General features: G+C 41.6%; 1 protein-coding gene across 15 annotated transcripts in view; it reads right to left on the minus strand.

Moving 5' to 3' along the window:
- LOC122438295 (DEAD-box ATP-dependent RNA helicase 30-like) overlaps window positions 1–22,211 on the minus strand; it is a 65,049-nt gene that overhangs the window by 27,520 nt on the left and 15,318 nt on the right. For 2 of the 15 annotated variants that reach the window (XR_006268520.1, XR_006268515.1), the window contains exons 2-3: window positions 14,200–14,355; window positions 13,220–13,607 (exon numbers count right to left, since the gene is read on the minus strand). The exons of 2 other annotated variants lie outside the window; for them this stretch is intronic. Coding sequence is in view for 3 of the 13 variants with exons in the window: in XM_043463002.1 (XP_043318937.1) it covers window positions 12,305–12,332; window positions 13,525–13,627 (131 nt within the window). In the remaining 10 variants the exon portion in view is untranslated. Of the gene's footprint in view, window positions 1–5,760; window positions 12,333–13,219; window positions 14,356–22,211 lie in introns of those variants that run through there. 11 more of the 15 variants (XR_006268519.1, XR_006268513.1, XR_006268510.1 and 8 more) reach the window with 9 other exon arrangements.

Below are 22,211 nucleotides of genomic sequence, written 5' to 3' on the forward strand. Positions count from 1 at the left end.
CTTCTGGCCACTGAGCCACGCACGTCTGATACCTCATTTAACCCTCACGACAATCCTGCAGGACAGCATGTTATTCTCCTTTCACCGATGAGGAAATGAATGATCAGGGAGGTCGCACTGCTAGGAGTTGGTGGATCCAGGATTTGAGCCCAGCTTTGTTTGGCTCCTGATCCTGGGCCCTTCCCACATCGTTAGATCTTGTGTCATTTTGCATTCCCTGCCCGTTGGACAGAGCCTTCCAAAGGAGCCCTGCGCTCACTCCAGGTGCATGCACTGAAGGGACCCTGTGGAAGGTGCCGGTCTTCAGGCCAAAGCTTTCTGGGACCCATCACTCACAGTAGGGGCTGTTGGACCTTTGTTTCCACCCTGGGGACTCCTTCCCGGACACATCTTCATTTCTGGCACATTCTTTTTGAAAATGAACTTGGTGGGAACTTATGGCTTCACTCCCCAAAAGTCCACAAAATTCCAAGCAAACCCCAAATCTTGTAGGTTGCAAGGAGTAAGTATGTTATTTTTGGCAGAAATAATTGTAGTCTGGCAGTAAGCTTCTAAAAACATAATAAAAGTACTTTTTAACATCCTGTTTTTTCTTCCTTTTGTTGATTTTTGAGCATTTCTTCTCAAGCAAAGAGTTATGCAACAAGATTTCAAAATTGCCAAACTTTTGTTTTATTGGTAGTTTTATTTGGTTCCTTTTCTGTTTCCTTGCGTCTTATCTGCTTTGAACTTTAACCTAGGAATTGAAGTGACCATAAAGCATGCAGAGAATGGCCTAGAGACCACATGGGGCTGGATAAGTTTCTTGGAGCAAAGTGAAAAGCTCTGAAAAGCTAATTGTGGATGGTAAAGGTCATCCCTGGTCCCTTGTCCATTAGCAGGCAAGCCTTGAGCCTAGCAATATGGATGTCTATGATAAATGGTCCTTGCTCTTCCTGCACCAAAAACTTCAGATCCCTGTGTCTTCGGGTGGGTTTCAGAAACATCCATTCCCCATTTCCCATGAAAGCCAATCTGGTGCAGGTGTTAGGAGTATGGTTAGGAAATAGACATCTTCATCCAGATCCTGGCTCTGCCACTTCCTAGCTGTGTAATCTTGTGCAAGTTACTTGACTTCTCTGTGGCTCAATTTCTTTACAGTTAAATGACAATGATAAAGCATCTATTTCATAGGGTTGTTATGGGGGTTGAAAAAGGTAATACTACATATAAAATGTCCTGGCTCTGCCATTAACTAGTTGTTGACGTGGGACAGCTCACTACAGTTTTCTGAGGCTCAGCTCTGAATAGTAAAAGTAAAGGCCTGGGCCCAAACCCTAAGATTTGGAGCTTCCTAGATCCTGGGGAAACCTACACAGGCCCCAGAGAGCAGATGGATAACCACACTTAGGTGTAAAGCTCAATCATTGTGAACAAGCCATGTCAGCTGATAGTGAAGCCAGCTCACATAACAGAAGCATAAACGAGGGGGGCAAAGACATCAGTTTTCTAATGGATGGTGTCCAAGGCCTACTGCGAGGCCACATAGCTGAGATTCTGCACAGCCCAGAGGGGTGCCTCCCTTCAACAGACATTCAGCATGTGGGGATGATGTAGTGACAAAGTAAATGTTGAGAACCATTGGCCTGTGGGTAAGAGTATTTATCTGGTGTGATATCCTGATTTATGATAAGAAATAGATATCTGATCTTTTTGCCTATTCCTGGCATAATGCTCCAGAGCCCCTTCAAATTTAAGTGATGAGAGTGATAAAAGTGCCTTTTTCAAAGAGATGATTTTTGGACCCCACCTGACGATGGGGGCTTGCTACCAGGAGAACCAACAATGTGATTAGAGAGAACTTTCAGTCACATGCCCTTGACCTAAGGGGAGGGGAGAAGGGCTGGAGACTGAACTCAGTCACCAATGACTAATGATTTAATCTATCATGCTTAAGTAATGAAGCCTCCAGAAAAAGCTAAGGGGATGATAGAGGGTGAGATGTTGCATGGCATCACCGATTCTCAATGGACATGAGTTTGAGCAAACTCTGGGAGATAATAAAGGAGAGGGAAGCCTGGCATGCTGCAGTCCACAGGGTTGCAAAGAGTCCGACATGACTTAGTGACTGAACAAGGAAAAGCTAAGAGGATGGGCTTAGGGGAGCTTCTGGGCTGGAGAACGGGTGGAGATTGAGGAGAGTGGTGTGCTCTCTGCGTCCTTTCCCCCTGCCTGGCCCAATGCAGCTCTTTGATCTGGCAGTTCCTGAGTTACACAGTAAACTATTAATCTGGAAAGTAAAATGTTTCTGTAAGTTCTGTGAGCCACTGTAGTAAATTAATGGATCCCAAGGAAGGAGTTGGCGGAACCTCCAATCTATGACAGGTGACAACTGTTCTTGTGATTGTGTCTGAAGTGGGGTGGGGTGTGAATTTTCATAGGACTGAGCCCTTAGCCTGTGGGATTTGATGCAATCCAGAGAGTGTCAGAGTTGAGTTGAACTATAGGACACCCAACTGGTGCCTTAAAATTGCTTGGTGTGTGGCAAAACCCCACATGTTGGAATTGGGAGCAGAAATATACCTGGCATCACAAAGACCTAGGTTCACATTCCAGCTGTGCTGTTTGTTCTTTGGGTGACCTTGAGCAAGTCACCTAACCTCTTCTCGTGTTGGTTTCTCCAAGTGCTATAGTCATTATTAGATAAATAAGTATATTAAACACCTATGACAGTTTCTGAGAGAAACTTTTTTTTTTTTTTTAAATTTTTGGCTGTGCTGGATCTCTGCTGCTGTGCATGGGCTTTCTCTAGTTGTACTGAGTGAGGGCTACTCTCGAGTTGTGCTACGCGGGTTTCTTGTGCAGTAGCTTTTCTTTTTTTTTTTTTTTTTTATAATTATCACATTAGTTTTAATAAGCATCCATCATCACATAGATACAAAATAAAAACTAGAAAAACATTTTTTTCTTGTGATAAGAACTCAGGATATACTCTCTTAATAACTTTCATATGTAACATATAACAGTGTTAATTATATTTATCATGCTGTATATTGCACCCCTAGCACTTATTTATCTTTTACCTGCTGCTGCTGCTGCTGCTAAGTCACTTCAGTCCTGTCTGACTCTGTGCGACCCCATAGACGACAGCCCACCAGGATCCCCCGTCCCTGGGATTCTCCAGGCAAGAACAATGGAGTGGGTTGCCATTTCCTTCTCCAGTGCATGACAGTGAAAAGTGAAAGTGAAGTCGCTCAGTCATGTCCGACTCTTAGCGACCCCATGGACTGCAGCCCACCAGGCTCCTCCGTCCATGGGATTTTCCAGGCGAGAGGACTGGAGTGGGGTGCCATTGCCTTCTCCATGCAGTAGCTTTTCTTGTTTTGGAGCACAAGGTCTGGGGCACATGGGCTTCAGTAGCTGCAGCTCACAGGCTTAGTTGCTCTGTGGCATGTGGGATCTTAGTTCCCAGACTAGCAATCCCCTTACCCCCTGCATTGGCCAGCAGATTTTCTTTAACCACTGGGCCACCAGGGAAGTCCTGAGACTAATCTTATTACTAATAACTATCATTGATTACTGTTACCATCACCTACATTTTAGCATCATCAGCAGGTAGGAGGAGGGAGGCAAAGGGCGAACTTTGTCGGTTAGACTGGCTCTGGAAAAGGTACTCAGGTGGGCTCAATAGATAAGGCAAGCTAGAATTTGGAGGGTTTGTTGTTGTTAATTAATTTGGCTGCGCCAGGTCTTAGTTGTGGCAGGCAGGATCTTTTAGTTGTGTGTAGGATCTAGTTCCCGGATCAGAAGTAGAACCCTGGGAGCGATTGCATCGGGGACATAGAGTCTTAGCCACTGGATTACCAGGGAAGTCCCCAAACTAGGATTTGGTCCAGGCAGCCATCAGTATCTTCAGGGGAAATGACTATCTGGATGGAGTCATGGTTCTCGAATAATTGACTCATCCCCAGCCCATGGGGGCTGTGGGAGGGTGGATAGGAAGGCACACAGCTGGCAAAAACAGCAAGACGGAGTAGCCTCTAAGGGGCAGGTCTTCAGTCCTAATGAAGGCAATTGAGGCACCAGGGCAGCATAGCCAACTAGGTCACTGCAGGGTGAACATCCAGTAGAGGAAGGAAGGGGAGGAAAAGCTATGATCTGGGTGAGCACCTAGGCGCTCAGAGTTCTTCCTCACTGATCACAGCCACCAGTGACTCTGGCGCTCAGCACTGCCCCTAGCAGTGTGATCCTTGGTGCCCAGGGAGGCGAGTGGTCAGTATATGGTGCACTGAGGGAGACAGGAGTAAGAACATTCTGCAACAGTGACAAGGGCCCAAACCTGGAAGAAACTGACTTTTCTTATCTGCCTAGGATGCACATGTAGTTTTTTTCCTTAGAAAAGAGACCTCCTGGGTCTATCCCAGCTATCTACTCAGTTTTTTAACAACTGCAGAAGCAAAATGAAATGGACAGGCTGGAGGGTAAGAATAAATAAAATTACTTGGCCTGAAGATTTGGTGGAATTTCCCCAAATAGTTTACCAAATATGAAATGTTTTAGGCTCAGAGTGGGATTTTTTTGTTTCTTTTTAATTTAGAAGCTTGAATACTTGAGCCTGTTATAAACTGTGTTACCAGAAGTCTGGAAGTTTATACTTCAAGTTCCTTGTTATTTTTTTTTTTCCTACTCACTTGTTTGTAATCATGCACTCACTACTCATGAGGCGGAAAAAAATAAACCTGGGCTGCTACTGCTAAGTCACTTCAGTCGTGTCCAGCTCTGTGCGACCCCACAGACGGCAGCCCACCAGGCCCCTCTGTCCCTGGGATTCTCCAGGCAAGAACACTGGAGTGGGTTGCCATTTCCTTCTCCAATGCATGAAAGTGAAAAGTGAAAGTGAAGTCACTCAGTCCTGTCCGACTGTTAGCGACCCCATGGACTGCAGCCCACCAGGCTCCTCCGTCCATGGGATTTTCCAGGCAAGAGTACTGTAAATCTGGGCTAGATGCAGCTTTTCTAAAGCCCTTTTTTTTTTTTTTTTTTTTTTAAAACCTGCTCCTACGATTTTCATTTACTTTAACGTCTGTTTATAGTACAGTTGCAAATACCTTTTGCTCCTCTACAAATCGCCACATGAGTTTGGCCTCAGCTTTGTTTGAACTTACTGGGATTTCTTGTTTATGCTGCCTGTGAGCCAAGTGTCTATATAAGGCCCACTCAACTCCAGTTGTGTGTTGTTGGATTTCATCTACACTTCAACTTTGAAACAAGTTCCCTAAATGAATTAGTTTTATCTCCTTGCTAATGAAATTATTACCAGCAGCAACACCATTTCCTTTTTTTTTTTTTTTAAATTTTTTTTTTTTTGTCATACATTGATATGAATCAGCCATAGATTTACACGTATTCCCCATCCCGATCCCCCCTCCCACCTCCCTCTCCACCCGACTCCTCTGGGTCTTCCCAGTGCACCAGGCCCGAGCACTTGTCTCATGCATCCCACCTGGGCTGGTGATCTGTTTCACCATAGATAGTATACATGCTGTTCTTTTGAAATATCCCACCCATACCTTCTCCCACAGAGTTCAAAAGTCTGTTCTGTATTTCTGTGTCTCTTTTTCTGTTTTGCATATAGGGTTATCGTTACCATCTTTCTAAATTCCATATATATGTGTTAGTATGCTGTAATGTTCTTTATATTTCTGGCTTACTTCACTCTGTATAAGGGGCTCCAGTTTCATCCATCTCATTAGGACTGATTCAAATGAATTCTTTTTAATGGCTGAGTAATATTCACCATTTCCTTTTATTTATTTTTCTAAAAGGAAATGCTTCAAAGTCTCTGGTTTGAAAAGGAAGAAAAGTTGGCTTATATTTTTATATATTGAAATCTTTTCAGTGAAGATTCTAGACTTGACTTTTTTTCCTTTTAGTTCATGATCATCATCTAATTTAATAATACTAATTTATCAAACTTCTTATAACATAGCTGTATCTGAAATATCTTCCAACTCCCCCTGGAATAAAAATTTCAACTTAGGTATAGGATATAAGAAGACAGTTTGGAGACAAATGAGTCAAGATTATTTTTTGTGGATTTCATCAAAGCCGATTTTAAAAATATTGTGCTATTACGCTGTTTTTTAGATCAATAATTATGTGGGCCTAAAGTTTTACATAAGTAAGCAGAATTTATATTTTCATTTAGCAATGCATAGCTTTTTGTTACCTATTAATGGAATACAAAGTGCTCTTGGTAGTTATTTTGGTTTCAAGTTAGCTTCCTATCTTCATGATCTTTATTAGATTTAACTGGCCTAAGACCAGCTAGAAAAAAACCCATTACAGCTCTAATTTATTCATTTCACATTCACCGACTCAGAAGCTTTTATAAAGATCTAGTCTATCAGTCAGTAATGTCTTGGTCTCAGCATTTTCATAGTTGTAACTTTAGACCTTGTCATTGTAAAGAGATCCTCTTTTGGTACTGTTAGAAATAATTTTGGTTTGGAAGTAAATATTGGTAGATTTATTCTTTTTTTAAAAATTATTTATTTATTTATTTTTAGATTTATTCTTAGTTACTGAGTTTCATTTGCAAATGATTTAAAAGGTGAATGAGAATTTTTTAAAATGGAATAGAGAAAATGTAGGTGGTTTCCTCAAGTCGTCATGAAAACATGTTTAAAATAGCATTTCCAGCTTAACAATGAGAGTCGTCCCAGACTGGGGATGATCACTGTTTATATTCTGTGCTCCTGAGGTCTACTTGAAAAACAGCATGATACACATAAAGGACAGAATCCTAAATTGTGTGTTACAGTGTGTGTACCTGCACGTATATATAGTGGTCAGGAAGTAGTTTTGGGGCACAAGAAATCTGAGAAATTCTAAAGATACGGAATTGTAGTAAACCTACCAGAGAGGGAAAGGGAGTAAAAGGTGAACTAAGAAAACCCTGATAGTATTATTTCATCCTGTTCAGTGTTGGTAGAATGCTAAAAAAGGTTTCTGTTACATTCAACTAAGAAGGATCAATTAAAGAGTGGAGAAGTGTTGGTTGAATAGTCAAATGCTAAGCAGGGAAAAGTAATGTCGCCAGAAATTACTCCTGCAAGTTTCAGTAGAAGGTTGCAGAACAATAAGCCTTTGTTAATCCCATACTGGTTTATTCAAATAGTGTGTAATTCAAAGCAATTGCTGCTCCCCAGGCAGGAATTACAATTGCTACGTTGGAAGCGAGAATAATGTGTCATTCCAAGGGGAAATCAGGTCTGGAAAAGACCTCTTGGTTGAAGAACCTCATATGTCCCAAAACAGCTTCAAAGCAGGCCAAGTAAAACAGACTGACTGCGAACCGCCCTGTGAAGTCAGCTGGCCTCGAACTGAGTTTTATTTCCCTTGTTTCTCTGCTTCTCTCCTTTTTGGTGGGTGGCAAGATGTCCCCAGAGCAAGGAGCAAGAGTGGAGGGGAGGCAGAGAAATTCAAGTACTGGATAAGCTATTACATAGAAAGTGGCTCCTTGTCCCCCAGCAGGGACATACAAGATCATTTAAGAGAACTCTATCATCCATGTATGGGCTTTATGTATATTTAATTGGTGATGATGGTGAGTACAGAGCATCCTCCCCTGGCATAAAAACATTGAAGAGTCAGACATGAGTCAACTGCAAGAGGAGGCTAGAATCATATTTTGAACAATTTTGGTCAATAGTCTTTCAGAGAACAATCTTCCGGTTTTATGGTGTCATTTTTATGGAATTAAATGTGAACAGCTTAAAATTCCACGACTTTTAAAAAGCCAGCTTTGATTCCAGTGATTGATCTGTCCATGCTTCAGGGACACTAAGCTAAGTCAGCCCCCCAACAACCTTTGGTGAGGCTATGCTAAGCGACCGGTTCTTGTGAACTGGCTAATTAGGCAAATTAATAGGCAATGCCAGCACAACCCTCATGAAGAACACTCCTTAAATGGGGTGGGCCATTTGTGACCTGAGAACTGCCTGTTAGGCACTCAGGAAATCCATAAGGAAGACCCAGAGATGATACATCTCAGTGGATCCGGATTCAAACAGTTCTTCCACGGTCTGGGATTCTGAACTGTCGTTACATGTTCCAGCATGCACTCCGCTTTCAGTGCTACAAGGGCAGAGGCACTGAACGCTTGCCAAATATCCGCACGCTTCCGCATCAGTCACAGCCCCTCTGTAGTATGCCCTGTCCAACCACTGGGGCAGAAGTAAACGGCGTCGCTTCCAGGCTGTGCACAGGTGAGCACACGTGTGCGTTCTCCACGCATCCTCTTCCTCTACTGCCAGGATGGTGAAGGACAAGACTCCAAATGGCAGAGCTCGTATCAGCCAGGGCCGTTGAGCAGGATTCCCTTGTGTCTACCTCCCACTCTCCCCCTAGCCTGCATCAGTCACATAAGGAAAGCAAGAATAAACTTTCATTGTGTTGAGCCAGGATTCTGGGCTTAGCTGGTTACTGCAGCATAGTCTAAGCTAATACAGCTGCTTTTCTAGATCTTTTTGTAAAAAAACACAAAAATCCATCTGGAGAAGGGATGAGCAATCTGAGTGGTGCCATCCTTAAACCAGCCTAGGAGGCTCTGCCAGGTTGCCTTTGTATCATGTGCTCCCAAAGTTATTCCACTCTCTGAGCTGTGGCTGTTCCTGCAGGGTGTGTTGCAGGAGGAAGTGAGGAAGAGCCTGGTCACTTGGGGGGATGATATGGGTCAGTTCCCTTCTGATGGTTTCTCTTCTGATTCACCAACCCCCTCTTGGGATTTTAGGCTTGCTAAACATATGGTACAAATCAGTGAAATTATTCATTGTGGTTTTCATCTGAGTGAGCTAGTTTCCGCTCCTAAGAAGGGTCTTAACAAAACAGGAAGTTTTTCTTGGATCTAGAAATGGAACTCTGCCTTCTGACATGAGTTTTTACCAACTTCTGCAAATCTCAATTTTCCTACTTCCCTGTCAAGAGGGTGGGGCAAATGGAAGAGAAGAGATGTAACCAGAAAATGCTGATTTGTACAGTAGTTAAGAGTTAGGACTGATTGGGTTTGGGGATTGGGGGTGGCGGGGGGAATGGCAGCCTATCCAAAGCAGATCACCTCCTCCCAAATGACCACTTAATCTCCTACCTCTTCTATCACTTTGACCTTGACAAAGAAGTATGAAGAGAGAAGTGAAGGGCCAAGGAACATTATGATAGTTGGTGGTCACCCCTTGATAATAACCTTTGACTTGTGTGACTCAGTGGACATTCCTCGAAACATTCTGATATGCCTCACCCACTAGATTCTGCTACATGGGGGCAGAGAACATGTTTTAGTACCCACCACATAGAGGGCACCCAAGAGTGCGTGCAGGAATACAGGAAGGAATACTTGATTCTCATAACTATCTTTATAGTGAGGTAATCACTACAGTGATTTGAATGATAAAATCACACATAATTTCTATTTTATGTATGTAAAAATGGAAACATTAAGAATATGTTACTTGCTCAGTCATGCAGGGTCAATTAAGAAGTGGAACTAAAATCCAAGCCTCCCAATTTCTGTTTTAATTGTTTAACCAGTTAAAAGTCCTCTCCCCACCCCATATAATGAGACAGACCATTTGTCATCACTGCCATCATGTAATGTAAATTACCATCCAGAGATTCTATGTAATTTATGTCTACATTTGTATTAGACAAGACCGTCAGGAAAGACATCAAGATCCTGGTATCATTATCACTAGGGGATAGTCTTACAATGCCAATTCTTAAGTCCTTACTCGTTTACTCTTTGCCCCAAGAATACACACATACCTACGCTATCCAAAAAACAACAGAGAAGGCAGTACTGCCACTAGTTTTCAGTGTTTTCTGTCTATAGGGAATTCAGTCAGCTCCTAGTTCAGCATTTTGAATTATTAATCAAGTAGATTTGGAGTGGGAAACCACAGGAAGGGAATCATGGCAGAAAATGCTACTTGCCCTACTGTCTGAACTTCTCTTTATTTGGCTGCGTTAGGTCTTATACTCGGCATGTGGGACCTTTAGTTGCAGCATGTGAGATCTAGTTCCCTGACCAGGAATTGAACCCAGGCCCCTTACATGGAAGCACCAAGTCTTAGCCACTGGACCACCAGAGAAGTCCCTGAACTTTTCTGTTGGTTGTTGAACCTATATTCTAAGGAATACAGATCTAAACATTTAGTAGAACAGTGCTCAGGTTTCCTGATCCTGAAGACAAATGTACTCTTTGGGAAGAACATATGATTGAGTTTGTCAAGCTTTCTTTTGTTTGTGGGCACAAGGACCCGTTTCTACCCTGGTGATCAAGAGTGGGTCCTTCGTCCAGAACATGGTAGTTACATCATAGGTATGATTAAATACAGATGCAGAGATTTATCTGGTGCTTTCAGCAGATCATATATTCTTGGGTTCTCTCACTTTCCAGTTCTCTCTACCTGATACTAACCGACTCACCCCTGCCTTTAATCCATCCCTCCACCACCACCACCCACTTCTGCCACCCCAGTTCAGAACTTGTGCATATGATGCCAGGATTTTGTTTAGGGCAGCTGCTCAAATAAGCCTTCTTGCCATCTAACCTCTCAGGCAACATCATGAACTCAAGGCCACATCTGCCACTTAGTATACATTTAAATTAATTATTGGAAATTAATCATGTATTAACAGGATAAGTTGACAAAGGATAAACCATGGAGTAGCAACCTAAAAGAAATTGAGCTTTTATTTCTTTTACGGGGACACAAAATATGCTTATCTTCTAAGCTGAGTTACTCACTGGCCAGATTCCAGCCAGAGACTGTAGTATGTGACCTTCCTGGGTCATTTCTGGAAGCCCCTTTATAGTCTATAGCCAGAATCTCAGAGAGAGGTTGCTAAAGTCCCCCAGTCCAAGTTAATTAGCAGTTCTGGTGTGTTCTTGGACATTTATAACTCATCCAGGCTCCTCTAGATTAAAATACCTGAATGAATGCTGGAGACATTTCATGGTTGTGTTTTGAGAATTCCCTTACAACTTGGAAGGTTATTCTCTAATACCATAAAGCATTTCCCCCATTTTCCAAGTAAGGGGTGTAAAAAGTCACACGGCAGCGTCAGGATTTAAACCTTTCTTTGTCTAAGGCCAAAGCCCAGTTTGTTTCCACCCCTCACTAAGCAGAGTTGGTCCAAAGGGTGGAAAAGTCATTTGACAGCGTTGTAGCCCCTTCAGCATCTTCCCGGAGTAGCTTTATTTGCTGTAAACAGTTGTAAATTTCCAGAACCACAGACACACCCATATAAAAATGTTAATGACTAAAATGCCCTGTAAAACCAATAGAAATGAACAGTGTATTGATGTAGCACTGGAATTCTGTCTCCTGCTTCCTTCCACCAGCACAGATAATTGAGAATGAACAGGATTTTATTTTTCTTAAATTTATAGTCAGATCTCTCAAATCTGACCCCTTCTATCATTTTGTGAACTTCTCATTATGTAAAAAATGATGGTGAGTGATATACTTTTAAGCTACTTTTCAAATAATGTAAAGTCTGTTCTCCTAAGGAAGAAACTGAGGCTTGTTTAAAAGAGAACCTTCCCAGGCCCCCAGGCTCTGCTGAAATTCTTGTAGAGGACACACATGTGGGCAGCTCTGCTGTTAGTGCTCATGCTGTCTAAAAGATCCAGAAACTGTAGCTTCTGGTGAAGTGCCCTGCTGAACAGCAGGCTTAGAAAACAACCAAAATCCCACTGGGATAAAAGAGGTTCATTTGTTTTCAACTCGTGGCCCTTCTACATTCCAGGAGGCCCATCCCCCAGGCCTGTGTCTATGGCTGATTCATAACCTTGCACCCACACAAGCCTAGGCATTCACTGGGATCCGAACAAAGAGGTTAAGGTGTAAACCTGGAGGAAGTTTTTAAGGACCAGAGGGAGTTGGGAGTGAGGGGAAGATGGGAGAAAAGGTAAGAGAGGAAAAGCAATTACATGATCATATACTTGCCCCAAGCAAGTGAGCACGTATGTTGGGGAGGCCTGGCTGATTGAAGGGCTGCTGAATGTGGTTTCGATAGCCAAGACCCCGCCTTTGATTCTGTAGCACGGCTTCCAGTGAGAGAGCTCATTGCCCAACGTGGGGTGACCAAGCTGATGCGAGTGTGAACACCTCTCCCCATCAGAGTTTATTTTATATGCTTGCATGGCCAGATCTGTGTTCCCAGCTGTAAGGCTTAGGGTGTGCAGTGTATTCCATGGAGGGTAAATCAAAGCAGCTGCAATCTTCTGCCAGGGAAGAACTTACTGCCCCAGCTTGGAGGTTCAGTGGACGATGAGTGCAAAAACCTTTCTGGAATAGAAAATGAGATACCCCATGGGCCAATCTTTGAAAACTGCAAGCTGCCAAGCAAATGTGAACCATCAGGGATCTAAAAAAAAAAATATCATTATGGCAGGGCTAGATAGATGGGCTTTCTTGACAGGAAGAATCCTCTGAACTGATGACTGAATGCCTGAAGGGAGTTGCAAGATTTTCCTTGCACTTCTGAAGACTACATAACTTAGCATTCTCCCTTTGGAAAGTATGTCTGATGCCCTTTGAGGCCATGGGCTCTAGAGGCTGACTCGAGTTGGAAGTGTGGCTCTGACATTTATCTGGATGACCTAGGGCTTATTTTCTCTTCTGGAAAATGGGGATAATATCCTTTGCCTAACTAGATTGTAGTTTTGAGAGTTAGAAGTAATGTACAGTGCCTGTAATTATATACCCTTTAAGAAATAGGGATGCAGATATCTACCACGCTTCCAGACTTCAGAATTGGCATGAATTGACTCAGTAAGATGGGACCAGAGAGGAGAATCACATCTAGGCTTTTATTCTTTATTTTTTAAGCTAGTCATTAGCATTCTTCACATTCCCCAACTAGCAGATTATGAGTCAAGATCAATTACTATCTTTAAGTATGTTTAGTACTGACTGATCTATTAAGTGTAAAAGAAAGATAGCTAGCAATTATTGTGTTCTTAATATGTGCAGGGCATTCATGTTAGTGTTCTTATGATTATCATCCTCATTTTACAGATGAGGAAATTGAAGTGCAGAGATTAAGGAACTAGTTAGTGCAAGGCCACAGCCTAGTGAATGTCATGACTAGGAAATAACACGTAGATACAGAGTTGGGGGGGGTCAGTCTTGGCGCATGTCGGAAAAAAGCAAGATCAGTCACACTGGGAAGGTAGATTGAAATTTAAATTTTATTCTCTTCCAGTTAACAGCTCAGCAAAGATAAACTATGCTTTTGTCATTTAAAAATTGCACTAGAGGGCGCCAAATACACAACTGTGACTTTAGAACTGTTTTGCTAATATAGTTCCCATAGTGCAACAAAACATATAACCAGTAAAGATTCAAGCCAGAAGGCCATCCCAGAAAGAGTGTGATGCAGTTTAGGACAATTAAACAGTTGTATTTCTAGCCCCACAATTAAAAGAAAGGAAAAACCCTCGTGCTTTATATTCAGCAATTTATAATTTGTCTCTACCCGATACTGATGTTATTCAAAGTGCCTTTCAGCTGGGTTTTCAAATTTCTCTTTGCTCTGCAAGCTGAGTGGTGAAGAGTAACCTGGAAAAGGGTAGGGTAATCTGGATGAAAATAAATTTTTAAAAATTAAACACGGAGATATTTTATTTTTTTTTAATTTATTTAGCAAAGTAAATCATGCATTTTCTTTTTAAAGAAAAGAAATACCCCACCTTACATCCAAGAGCTTAAAATTAAAAGGAACACCACCCCATTCTTAACCTCAAGAGGCAACATCTTTGAGAGGTAACTCCAGATTCCTAAATAATGTTTATGTTTCTATTTCTTGATTTATCAAACTGACATTATTTGTTTATCTTTATGGGCTTTCCAGGTGGTGCCAGTGGTAAAGAACCTGCCAGCCAATGCAGGTAGAGGTAACAGATGCAGGTTCGATTCCTGGGTTAGAAAGATCTCCTGGAGGAGGGCACAGCAACCCACCCCAGTTTACAAAGTAACTTTTATTTCCCCATATTAAGAGAGGAATAACTCAGCATTGCATAACATTTAATTTTTTTTACAATAATGAGATTACTTTGTATATGGGATTTCATCAAATTATACATGATGCTCATCCTTCCATGTCATTAAGCACTGAAAATGTCATTAAAAAAAAAACTGTAGTGTAACTTACATACAAAATGTTCTAAAGTATAAGGAAACTCCACCTCTTTAACCAGCGTGAAGATAAGACCATTTCACTCCACAGTAGGAATTGTGATATTTGAAGATCTTGTCTTAGATATGCAGCAGTGAGAATAGTGTCTGAAGCGGCAAGGACTTAAGAGTCCTGCTGGGAATGCAGAAATCAATCAAAACAAGTTAACAACTCAGCCTAGAAAAGTTCTATTTACTCCTCAACATCTCAAGATCAAATGGATCATGAATGAGTTAGTCACAAGTTTGGAGTTTGTCAATTTTTTGGTGGAAAATAATTTTTGTATGCTTATAAATTATCACAAGCAGCACAAAAATCTGCTAGTGTCATTAGTGCAACTAACAAAAAAAATCTAGCATCTTTGTTTATATCTTTTTTCACCACCCCATCTCCAATCTGCACCTGGCTCCAAATTGTAGGGGGCACGGGTTGGGAAGTATTACGGTTTGTTGTCAGTCAGCAGCATAAAATGTACTTGGGAGGAAGCCTATCTACTACCACTAGTACATTTTTTCTCTGAAATAAAAACAGAACGGTGCTACAATCATACCATACCTAGGCTTGTCTACCATCCCTACAAAATACTCATCCGGTACTAAGCTCTGCAATAACGGTCAAGTTGAATACGAACAGAAACTTCTTCAGAACCAGGAGCTTGAAGGATGCCTGGGAGCTGGTAAGATACTAAGAAACACCAGCTCCTTCAGATGGGAGGAGGCCATTCGTATGGGGACGGGGAGAAGCCTTACCTAACACAACCAACATATTACTGAACAAATAGATGCTCGATAAATATTTTATACATTTCCTTATTTATACTTAGCCTTTATGCTAGATATAACTTTATGCCAGGTATGCTAAGGGATTTGTATGTTTTACCTCATTTGATCCATCAACAAATGACTCAGCGACATTCTTTTAAATTTGGACACAGCTGGTAAGCGGTGACAGGGGCCTCAGAATTCAAATACAGATCCTTCCCATGGCAGGGACATTATCGTTCTGGCCTCCTCTAGCAGAGCATAATGCACAGTCATTTCCACTCGGCACGTAGGACAATGGACAGACTAACAGCTACCAGTATTTCCGAAAATGGTTGCGGCCAGGTTCAGTTTGAGCCTTGTGCACCGCGGCAAGTTGTAAGATACATTATATATTTTTTGGAAGGAATGAGAAGCTGACCTTAAAGTGTGCGACTAGGACACTGAACACCGAAAAGGCTAAGGCTCTGGGCCCCGGGGCCCCAGGAAACGCTGGGCGGAAGTGGGCTCGGCCGCGGAGGAAGTGCGTTTTTGAGGCTCTTCCGCGACGTCGCGGGTGGGGCGGCAGCTCCAGCCGGGCAGCGGTTGCGCGGCCTGCCCTCTCCTCCGACCCCGTGGAACTGCTGGCTGCCGGCAGCCTGGCAGTCTCGGCGGAGGGGCGGCGGGCCTCTGGAGAGGCAAGAGCCGCTTTCCGGGGCCAACCCCCCCCCCCCCCCCCCCCGCCGCGAGGGCGGTGCCCATGTGACGCTGCCAGCGGCCCGGCTACGCCCTTCTCGGCGCGGGCCAGCCGGCTGCCTGGACGAGCGCGCCAGGCCCCGACTCGCTCGGGCAGGTGGCCAAGCCACGAGCTTGCTGCATCTGCTGCGCAACCACCCACAGCTCCCTCTTCCAGACGGGGAGCCAATGTTTGGACGGCTGGGTAAAGTTCACGAGGGCAAGTTCCATCCCACCAGGAGCTACGAGTTCTGAATGAAGAGAAAGGGGATCTTGGGTGTGTCCACTGTATGATTAAGCCCGTTTATCATATATATACAGTGAAAGGGCCTATTTCCACAAAAGGCCAAAACTGGACGACAGAACCTCTCCTCCCTCTTGATTGGTCCAACTTTGAAGAGGGTTAACTTCTGTTAACGTTTCCAACTAAAGTTCCTCACTGTGGCTTCTCACCTCCACTTTGAAGTCAGCTGGTTTCTCCAGGGTCTGTTGAGGGAAGAGGCTGTCCCAAGCTAGAAAGGGGTGCTGGGGTAACAGTAGCTAAAGGCCTCAGGACGGCAGAGAGTCGTGTGTGCACTCTGTAATGCACATTTACAGCATGCTGAGAATTCTTAGGCTTTATGGGGCTTCCCTGGTGGCTCAGATAGTAAAGAATCTGCCTGCAATGCGGAAGACCAGGGTTCAATCCCTGGGTTGGGAAGACCCTGGAGAAGGAAACGGTATTCCACTCCAGTATTCTTGCCCGGAGAATCCCATGGACAGAGGAGCCTGGCAGGCTACAGTCCATGGGGTGGCAAAGAGTAGGACACGACTGTGCGATTACCACTTCACTTCATGGGGCTGTCAAAAGTCATGGCACAAAATTGGTTAGGAATCTGCCTATTTGGGATCTAGGGGAGTATCTCTGGAAGAAACTGATGCTAAAGGTCATTTAAGTTTTTTTCTCGGAGCCTGAAACAATCTTAGCCCAAAATAATTTGGTTCCATGAAACGCCATAAGAAAAGGAAGGATTCTGATGAACTACTTTAATCCACATTCTGGAGGTGTTTTGAAGCTGTATTCCCTATGTACAAAGATCTTGCTTTTTGCACCTGAATTCTCCTCGACTATTTTCCAGTTAATGGTTGGGTTCACAGATTACAAATGTAACTGTAAAAAGTTTTTTTTAAAGCCTACCAAAGGTTAGCAGTATCAGATTGTTTATGGTAAACCTACTGTGCAGACAAGTAACTTCCTTTTAGATAACCAATTTTCTTAAATATTACTAATTTCCTTGTTATATTTAAACTCATTTGGCCAGGCAAAATCCTTTTCTCCTGCCTCCACAACTAATCTTTGAAAGTGTTTTCATTATTCTCTGACATCCTAAAGTATCTTTTTCTTTTAAACATCAAGTTAATCATGCAGTTTTCCTGTTCAACAAGAATAAAGAGGAGAGGGACTATCAAATCTCAGCTGTGATGCAATTAATTCATCTGTGTGCAGCTGAAAATAGCAATTTTCTCTCCCTTCTTTCCTCATAGGATTGCACTGTAAATTCACAGCTCCTTTAAAAAACCATGATTGCTCAAACACACTATTTACAACTGTTCAAGCTGTTGCCTGTAATATTTGCATTCCTGAAGTCTTATTAAAATATTAATCCGGGTTTCGTAAAACATCTCATAAGTGAGGAGCCTGTATTATGGTATCCTTTCTCATAATTGTATTTTAAGAGACAAACTCTTCATTGAAATTTAGTACCTCAAAAAAGGTTAAATTTTCTCGAGTATACCTTTTCAAAATACAGGACTGATTTGATTTTAACTTGGTAGGTTGTCAAAAACAGGCACCACAGTTAATTCTGCTATAGGTTGACCCAGAATCCCCAATTTAAGTACTACTGGCTTAAAAAGCAAATACATCATGGTTGCTTGGGATAATTTCTCCGGTTAATCTCAAGCTATCCGTATTTTATACAATCAGGTAGAAAATATCTATAGAGGCATGACAGTCACCAAACAGTAATTTATGCGAAAGTGCAAATTTGCTTTGGAATTCTGGAAGCTCTGTCCTATTATAGGAAAGGAACACAGCCAAATAAAATGTGCTGGATGGAAATGTGGCCTTTTTATAGAAAAACCAGTTTGTACAAATGCTTTGTTATTTATTCAAGATGTTTTAGGCTCAGAGATAATGTATGCCAAGTTTATTAAACTAATTTAAGCTCTCTTTCACCTATTTATGATTAAAATGTACAATTCTTTATTACTTTATTGCCGACCAAGGGCCTGGGGTTGAGGGAAAGCACTGAAGTGGACCTTTGCAGGCCAAGGACCTGAATTAAGTTGTGAAATAAAAAGGTCCTGTACCACAGCCACACCTTGCCAAATACTTGGTAAAATCAGTGCCGCACCGGGAAGACCCAGAGGGAGGTGGGAGGGGGGATCGGGATGGGGAATACATGTAACTCCATGGCTGATTCATGTCAATGTATGACAAAAACCACTACAATATTGTAAAGTAATTAGCCTCCAACTAATAAAAAATAAATGGGAAAAAAAAAATAAAAGTGACTAGCCAGTGACTATAAACACTGTATTCAAGCTGTCTCACTCTGGGCCCTTAGAAGAAATAAACATCTGTCTCTCTTTGCAAAAAAAAAAAATTTAGTCAGGTAAATCCAGTGAGACACTTCTCAAAGATATCAGACAGATGCTGCTGCTTTTATAGCTGTGTCCATCTGTGACAAGCGGCTACAGCGTTCTTGATACTACCAGTCCTCAACCCAGTGGGACCTTGTACTAAGATCAGTGCCACAAGGTAGAAGAACATGCAATATGATATTTGCTACTTCCTAAACAAGTATGAGAATATACTTGCTAAGTTTGTATATTGCCAACAAGTGCTAAATTATTCTGCAAAATGAAAGATGACTTAGAGGAAGACATTATTAGAAAGACAGGGCAAAAAAAAAAAAAAAAGAAAGACAGGGCACCTGGAAAATAAGCAGCAGAAAGAAAAAAAGCTTAGGAGAAACATTACGGTACTGAACACTTTAAAAATTTAACATAACAGACCTCATGTATGTATTTTACAATTAGAAGAAAATCTTATAGGGTAATTTTTGCAGTTTCAACCTCTTACTCAGTCCCCCCTGTGAAACTGTCAGTATATATTATGTATTAATGCCTCATGAAGTAAATTAAATTCTCTTATTGGTGAATGTGATTAAGTGCACAGTTCTGTCTTAAATTTTAATATGTTAGAGGCTGCCCAAGGAAGGCAATTACACATAGGATGTACAATTGGTGACCAATTTTTAGGTTCAATACAGCTTTGTTAATTGCTTTATAAAATGCCAACACTTCACTGAAGAGTCTATCATTTCAAAAGAAAATCTTGACAATGCTTATTAAAATTCAATTAACTTTATTAGTAGTCTGTCAAGTAATAAAGTATTCATAGTAATCTGTGGTTCCACTGCACTAAAACTTTTACTTGGTTAGTGCCATATTTGAAGGTTACTTTCCTAATGAGAAGACAAATAATTGTTTTCCATTTATTAATGTCACCTATCCCATTAATTAATTATTTTTGAATACTGAGCATGATTCAGGCCCTGACTCACAAATTTCCTTAACGCATTAGCTTGTTTCTCTTTAAAATACGGGTAGTGCCAACACTATACTTCTCTGGTGGCGCAGCGGTAAAGAATCTGCCTGCAATGAAGGAGATGCAGGTCTAATCCCTGAGGCGGGAAGATCCCCTGGACAAGGAAATGGCAACCCACTCCAGTGTTCTTCCCTGGGAAATCCCATGGACAGAGGAGTCCGGTGTGCTCCAGTCCACAGGGTTGCAACAGAGTCAGACTCGACTGATTGACTAAACAACAACAACAACATGATACTTCAGAGAATGCTGTTGTATGACCGACTACGCAGCACTCGGCAGAGGACTAAGTAAAACCCCTACCCCTACACAAGAAGTAGGCACTGTGTGTGCATACTTCCTGTATTTTCTTCCTATATATCACTAAAATATAGGGTATAAAGCATTATACTAATAATTTAAATATATTAAGAACATTTTTTAAATGTTATTATAAATTCATTTTAATCACAGCATATTATTCCATCTACTGGCTCAGACACAGGGTATATAATTATTTGTCTATTCCTTAGCCATTTCTTGGTATGTGTAGTCTGACCTCCTGGCTAACCTGGCTTCCTTTTCTGTGTACCAACTGATCCCTTGATGACCAGCAGGCTCTCTGGCTTACCGGTTACCATTTGAGCATTATTTGTTTTCAGAAGTCTTAAGTTCAGAATACTTTAACTGCTCTAGCTCAGGAATCCACAATCTTTTCTTTTTTTCTTCTCTATAGGGAGGTCACAAAGGAAATATTTTAGGCTTTTCAAACCACAGTGTCAGTCAAATAGGGTGTCCCCACCCCCACAATAACACTTCAGAAATATAAACAACGTTCTTAACTCCTCAGCTATAAAGACACAGGCAGTGCTGGGCAGTGCTGGCTATAGTTTGCCTAGTCTTACTCTAGTCCTTAATGGGATAAAGGGTAGATAAACCTCAACTTCATGCAAGCATGTACGGTCACAGTAACTTACAAGTGCTGGCTGAATATTTATTTCAACATGGTCTTCATCATAATGCTTTCTGGCACCTGAAAATATCACCAAGTGCTTGTTTGGTCAATTAATATAGCATGTGTTAAATATACTCACACTTTAGGGAAAAAGAAATTCAATGATTATGAAGAAATAACTCAAACAGATTTAAGTTTACTGTAATGTGTACAATTATATACTATGTGTATAATTTTAGTTTTACAAGTAACATCTTTTATCTCAAATAGCTTCTGAAACTTGCTGTAATTCTAGTAAGTAACATAATAGAAGTTATTTTTTGAATATTCCCAAAGACAGAGGATGAGATGGCTGGATGGCATCACCGACTCGATGGACATGAGTTTGAGTGGACTCTGGGAGTTGGTGATGGACAGGGAGGCCTGGCGTGCTGCAATTCATGGGGTCGCAAAGAGTCGGACACGACTGAGTGACTGAACTGAACTGATTTTAAAATAACATCTAAAAAAAAATTGAGGTTAAATTTCTCCAGTAGTTCTTGCTTACTTGGTTAGTCTACTTACAAATGAGTTACATGTCCAAATAACTTTTGCTGTTTGCCACCTACCTATCCGGTTCCTCATTTTACTCATCATGTTTTGTGGGACAGAACCAGTTTGGAATAATGTATTCAGTTCCAGAGGTGCAGAGGAAAAAAGAGCTGACCACAGAGATGTCCAGTATCACTGAGGCTGTTTAAACAGAAGCCAGTCACTTGCTGGGCAAACTAATGCATGCATAAAGAGGCAGGGAGAGGTAACACTGTATATTGGACGTTTTTAGGCTGAGTTCCGTCCATCTCTGCTAACATCTGCTATGCTATGCTGCATGGAGCAGGACTGACCACTGTGAGAGCCCACAGATGTACCTACTCTCATAGACAGTGTTTGAGAGGAATTTACAATGTGTTCTTGTTCATGTATTTGGCACTTTTGTAAACTCAGTCATCTTCTTAAGAACAGTAACTCCATCCTTCTCTCTGCCCTTTGGTGCTTGTATGGCACATTCCTTTTAACTGCAGCAACTCACAAATTCCCTCACTGCCTCTTTGAACAGGAATAATGCTCAACATAGTGGAATGTTGGAAGGACTCAATTCCACACCCCATCTGTCCCTTCAGACTTGAATTTATTAGGCAGGATGTATTGGAATATACTCATCTGAAAAAAATTTTCTTTCCTTCTCACCCCACAAAATATCTTATCCATGCATTCTAAATGCATTTATGTCATCTTGCTTTTCAAGTTGAAGAATCCCATAATTAATGACATGACCACTTAGGTTTCCCATTTGAGGCAAATCTATGCCTTAATTTGGGGGAAAAAAAGGTTAAAAAATTCAATTAAGTGAGATATACACACTACTTTATAGAAAATAGATAATAAAGACCAGGGCATTCTATTCAACACTCTGTAATGACCTATATGTGGAGAGAATTTTAAAAAGATTGATATATGTGTATTTACAACTGATTCACTTTGTAGTACACCTGAAACTAATATATTGCAAATCAACTATACTCCAATAAAAGTTAATTACAAATCAAAAAGAAATAAGTGAGGGTAAGATAAGGAGTAACTATGACTCTTTAAGATAGCCAAATGCCTCATCATCTAAACAGTGATGCCTATGAATGCAACTCCCACTGTCCCTACCCAGTATCCACTGAAACACTGCCAAGACAATTAGTTTGGCACAATCAGCAGGCAAAGACCACCTTGAGCTTAATTCTGATCTAGAGTAAGTTAAATTTACATTTTCTATTCCAGATTAATCCTCTGGACAACATGGTGACCATATCAAGACTAAAAGATATGTCAGCATTCTCAGAAACAGCCTCCCTCTCTCCCTTACACACACCCACACACAATGTTTATTACCAGCTTG

The sequence above is a fragment of the Cervus canadensis genome, chromosome 3, assembly GCF_019320065.1.
Source record: "Cervus canadensis isolate Bull #8, Minnesota chromosome 3, ASM1932006v1, whole genome shotgun sequence".
In the NCBI taxonomy this organism is placed as follows: domain Eukaryota; kingdom Metazoa; phylum Chordata; class Mammalia; order Artiodactyla; family Cervidae; genus Cervus; species Cervus canadensis.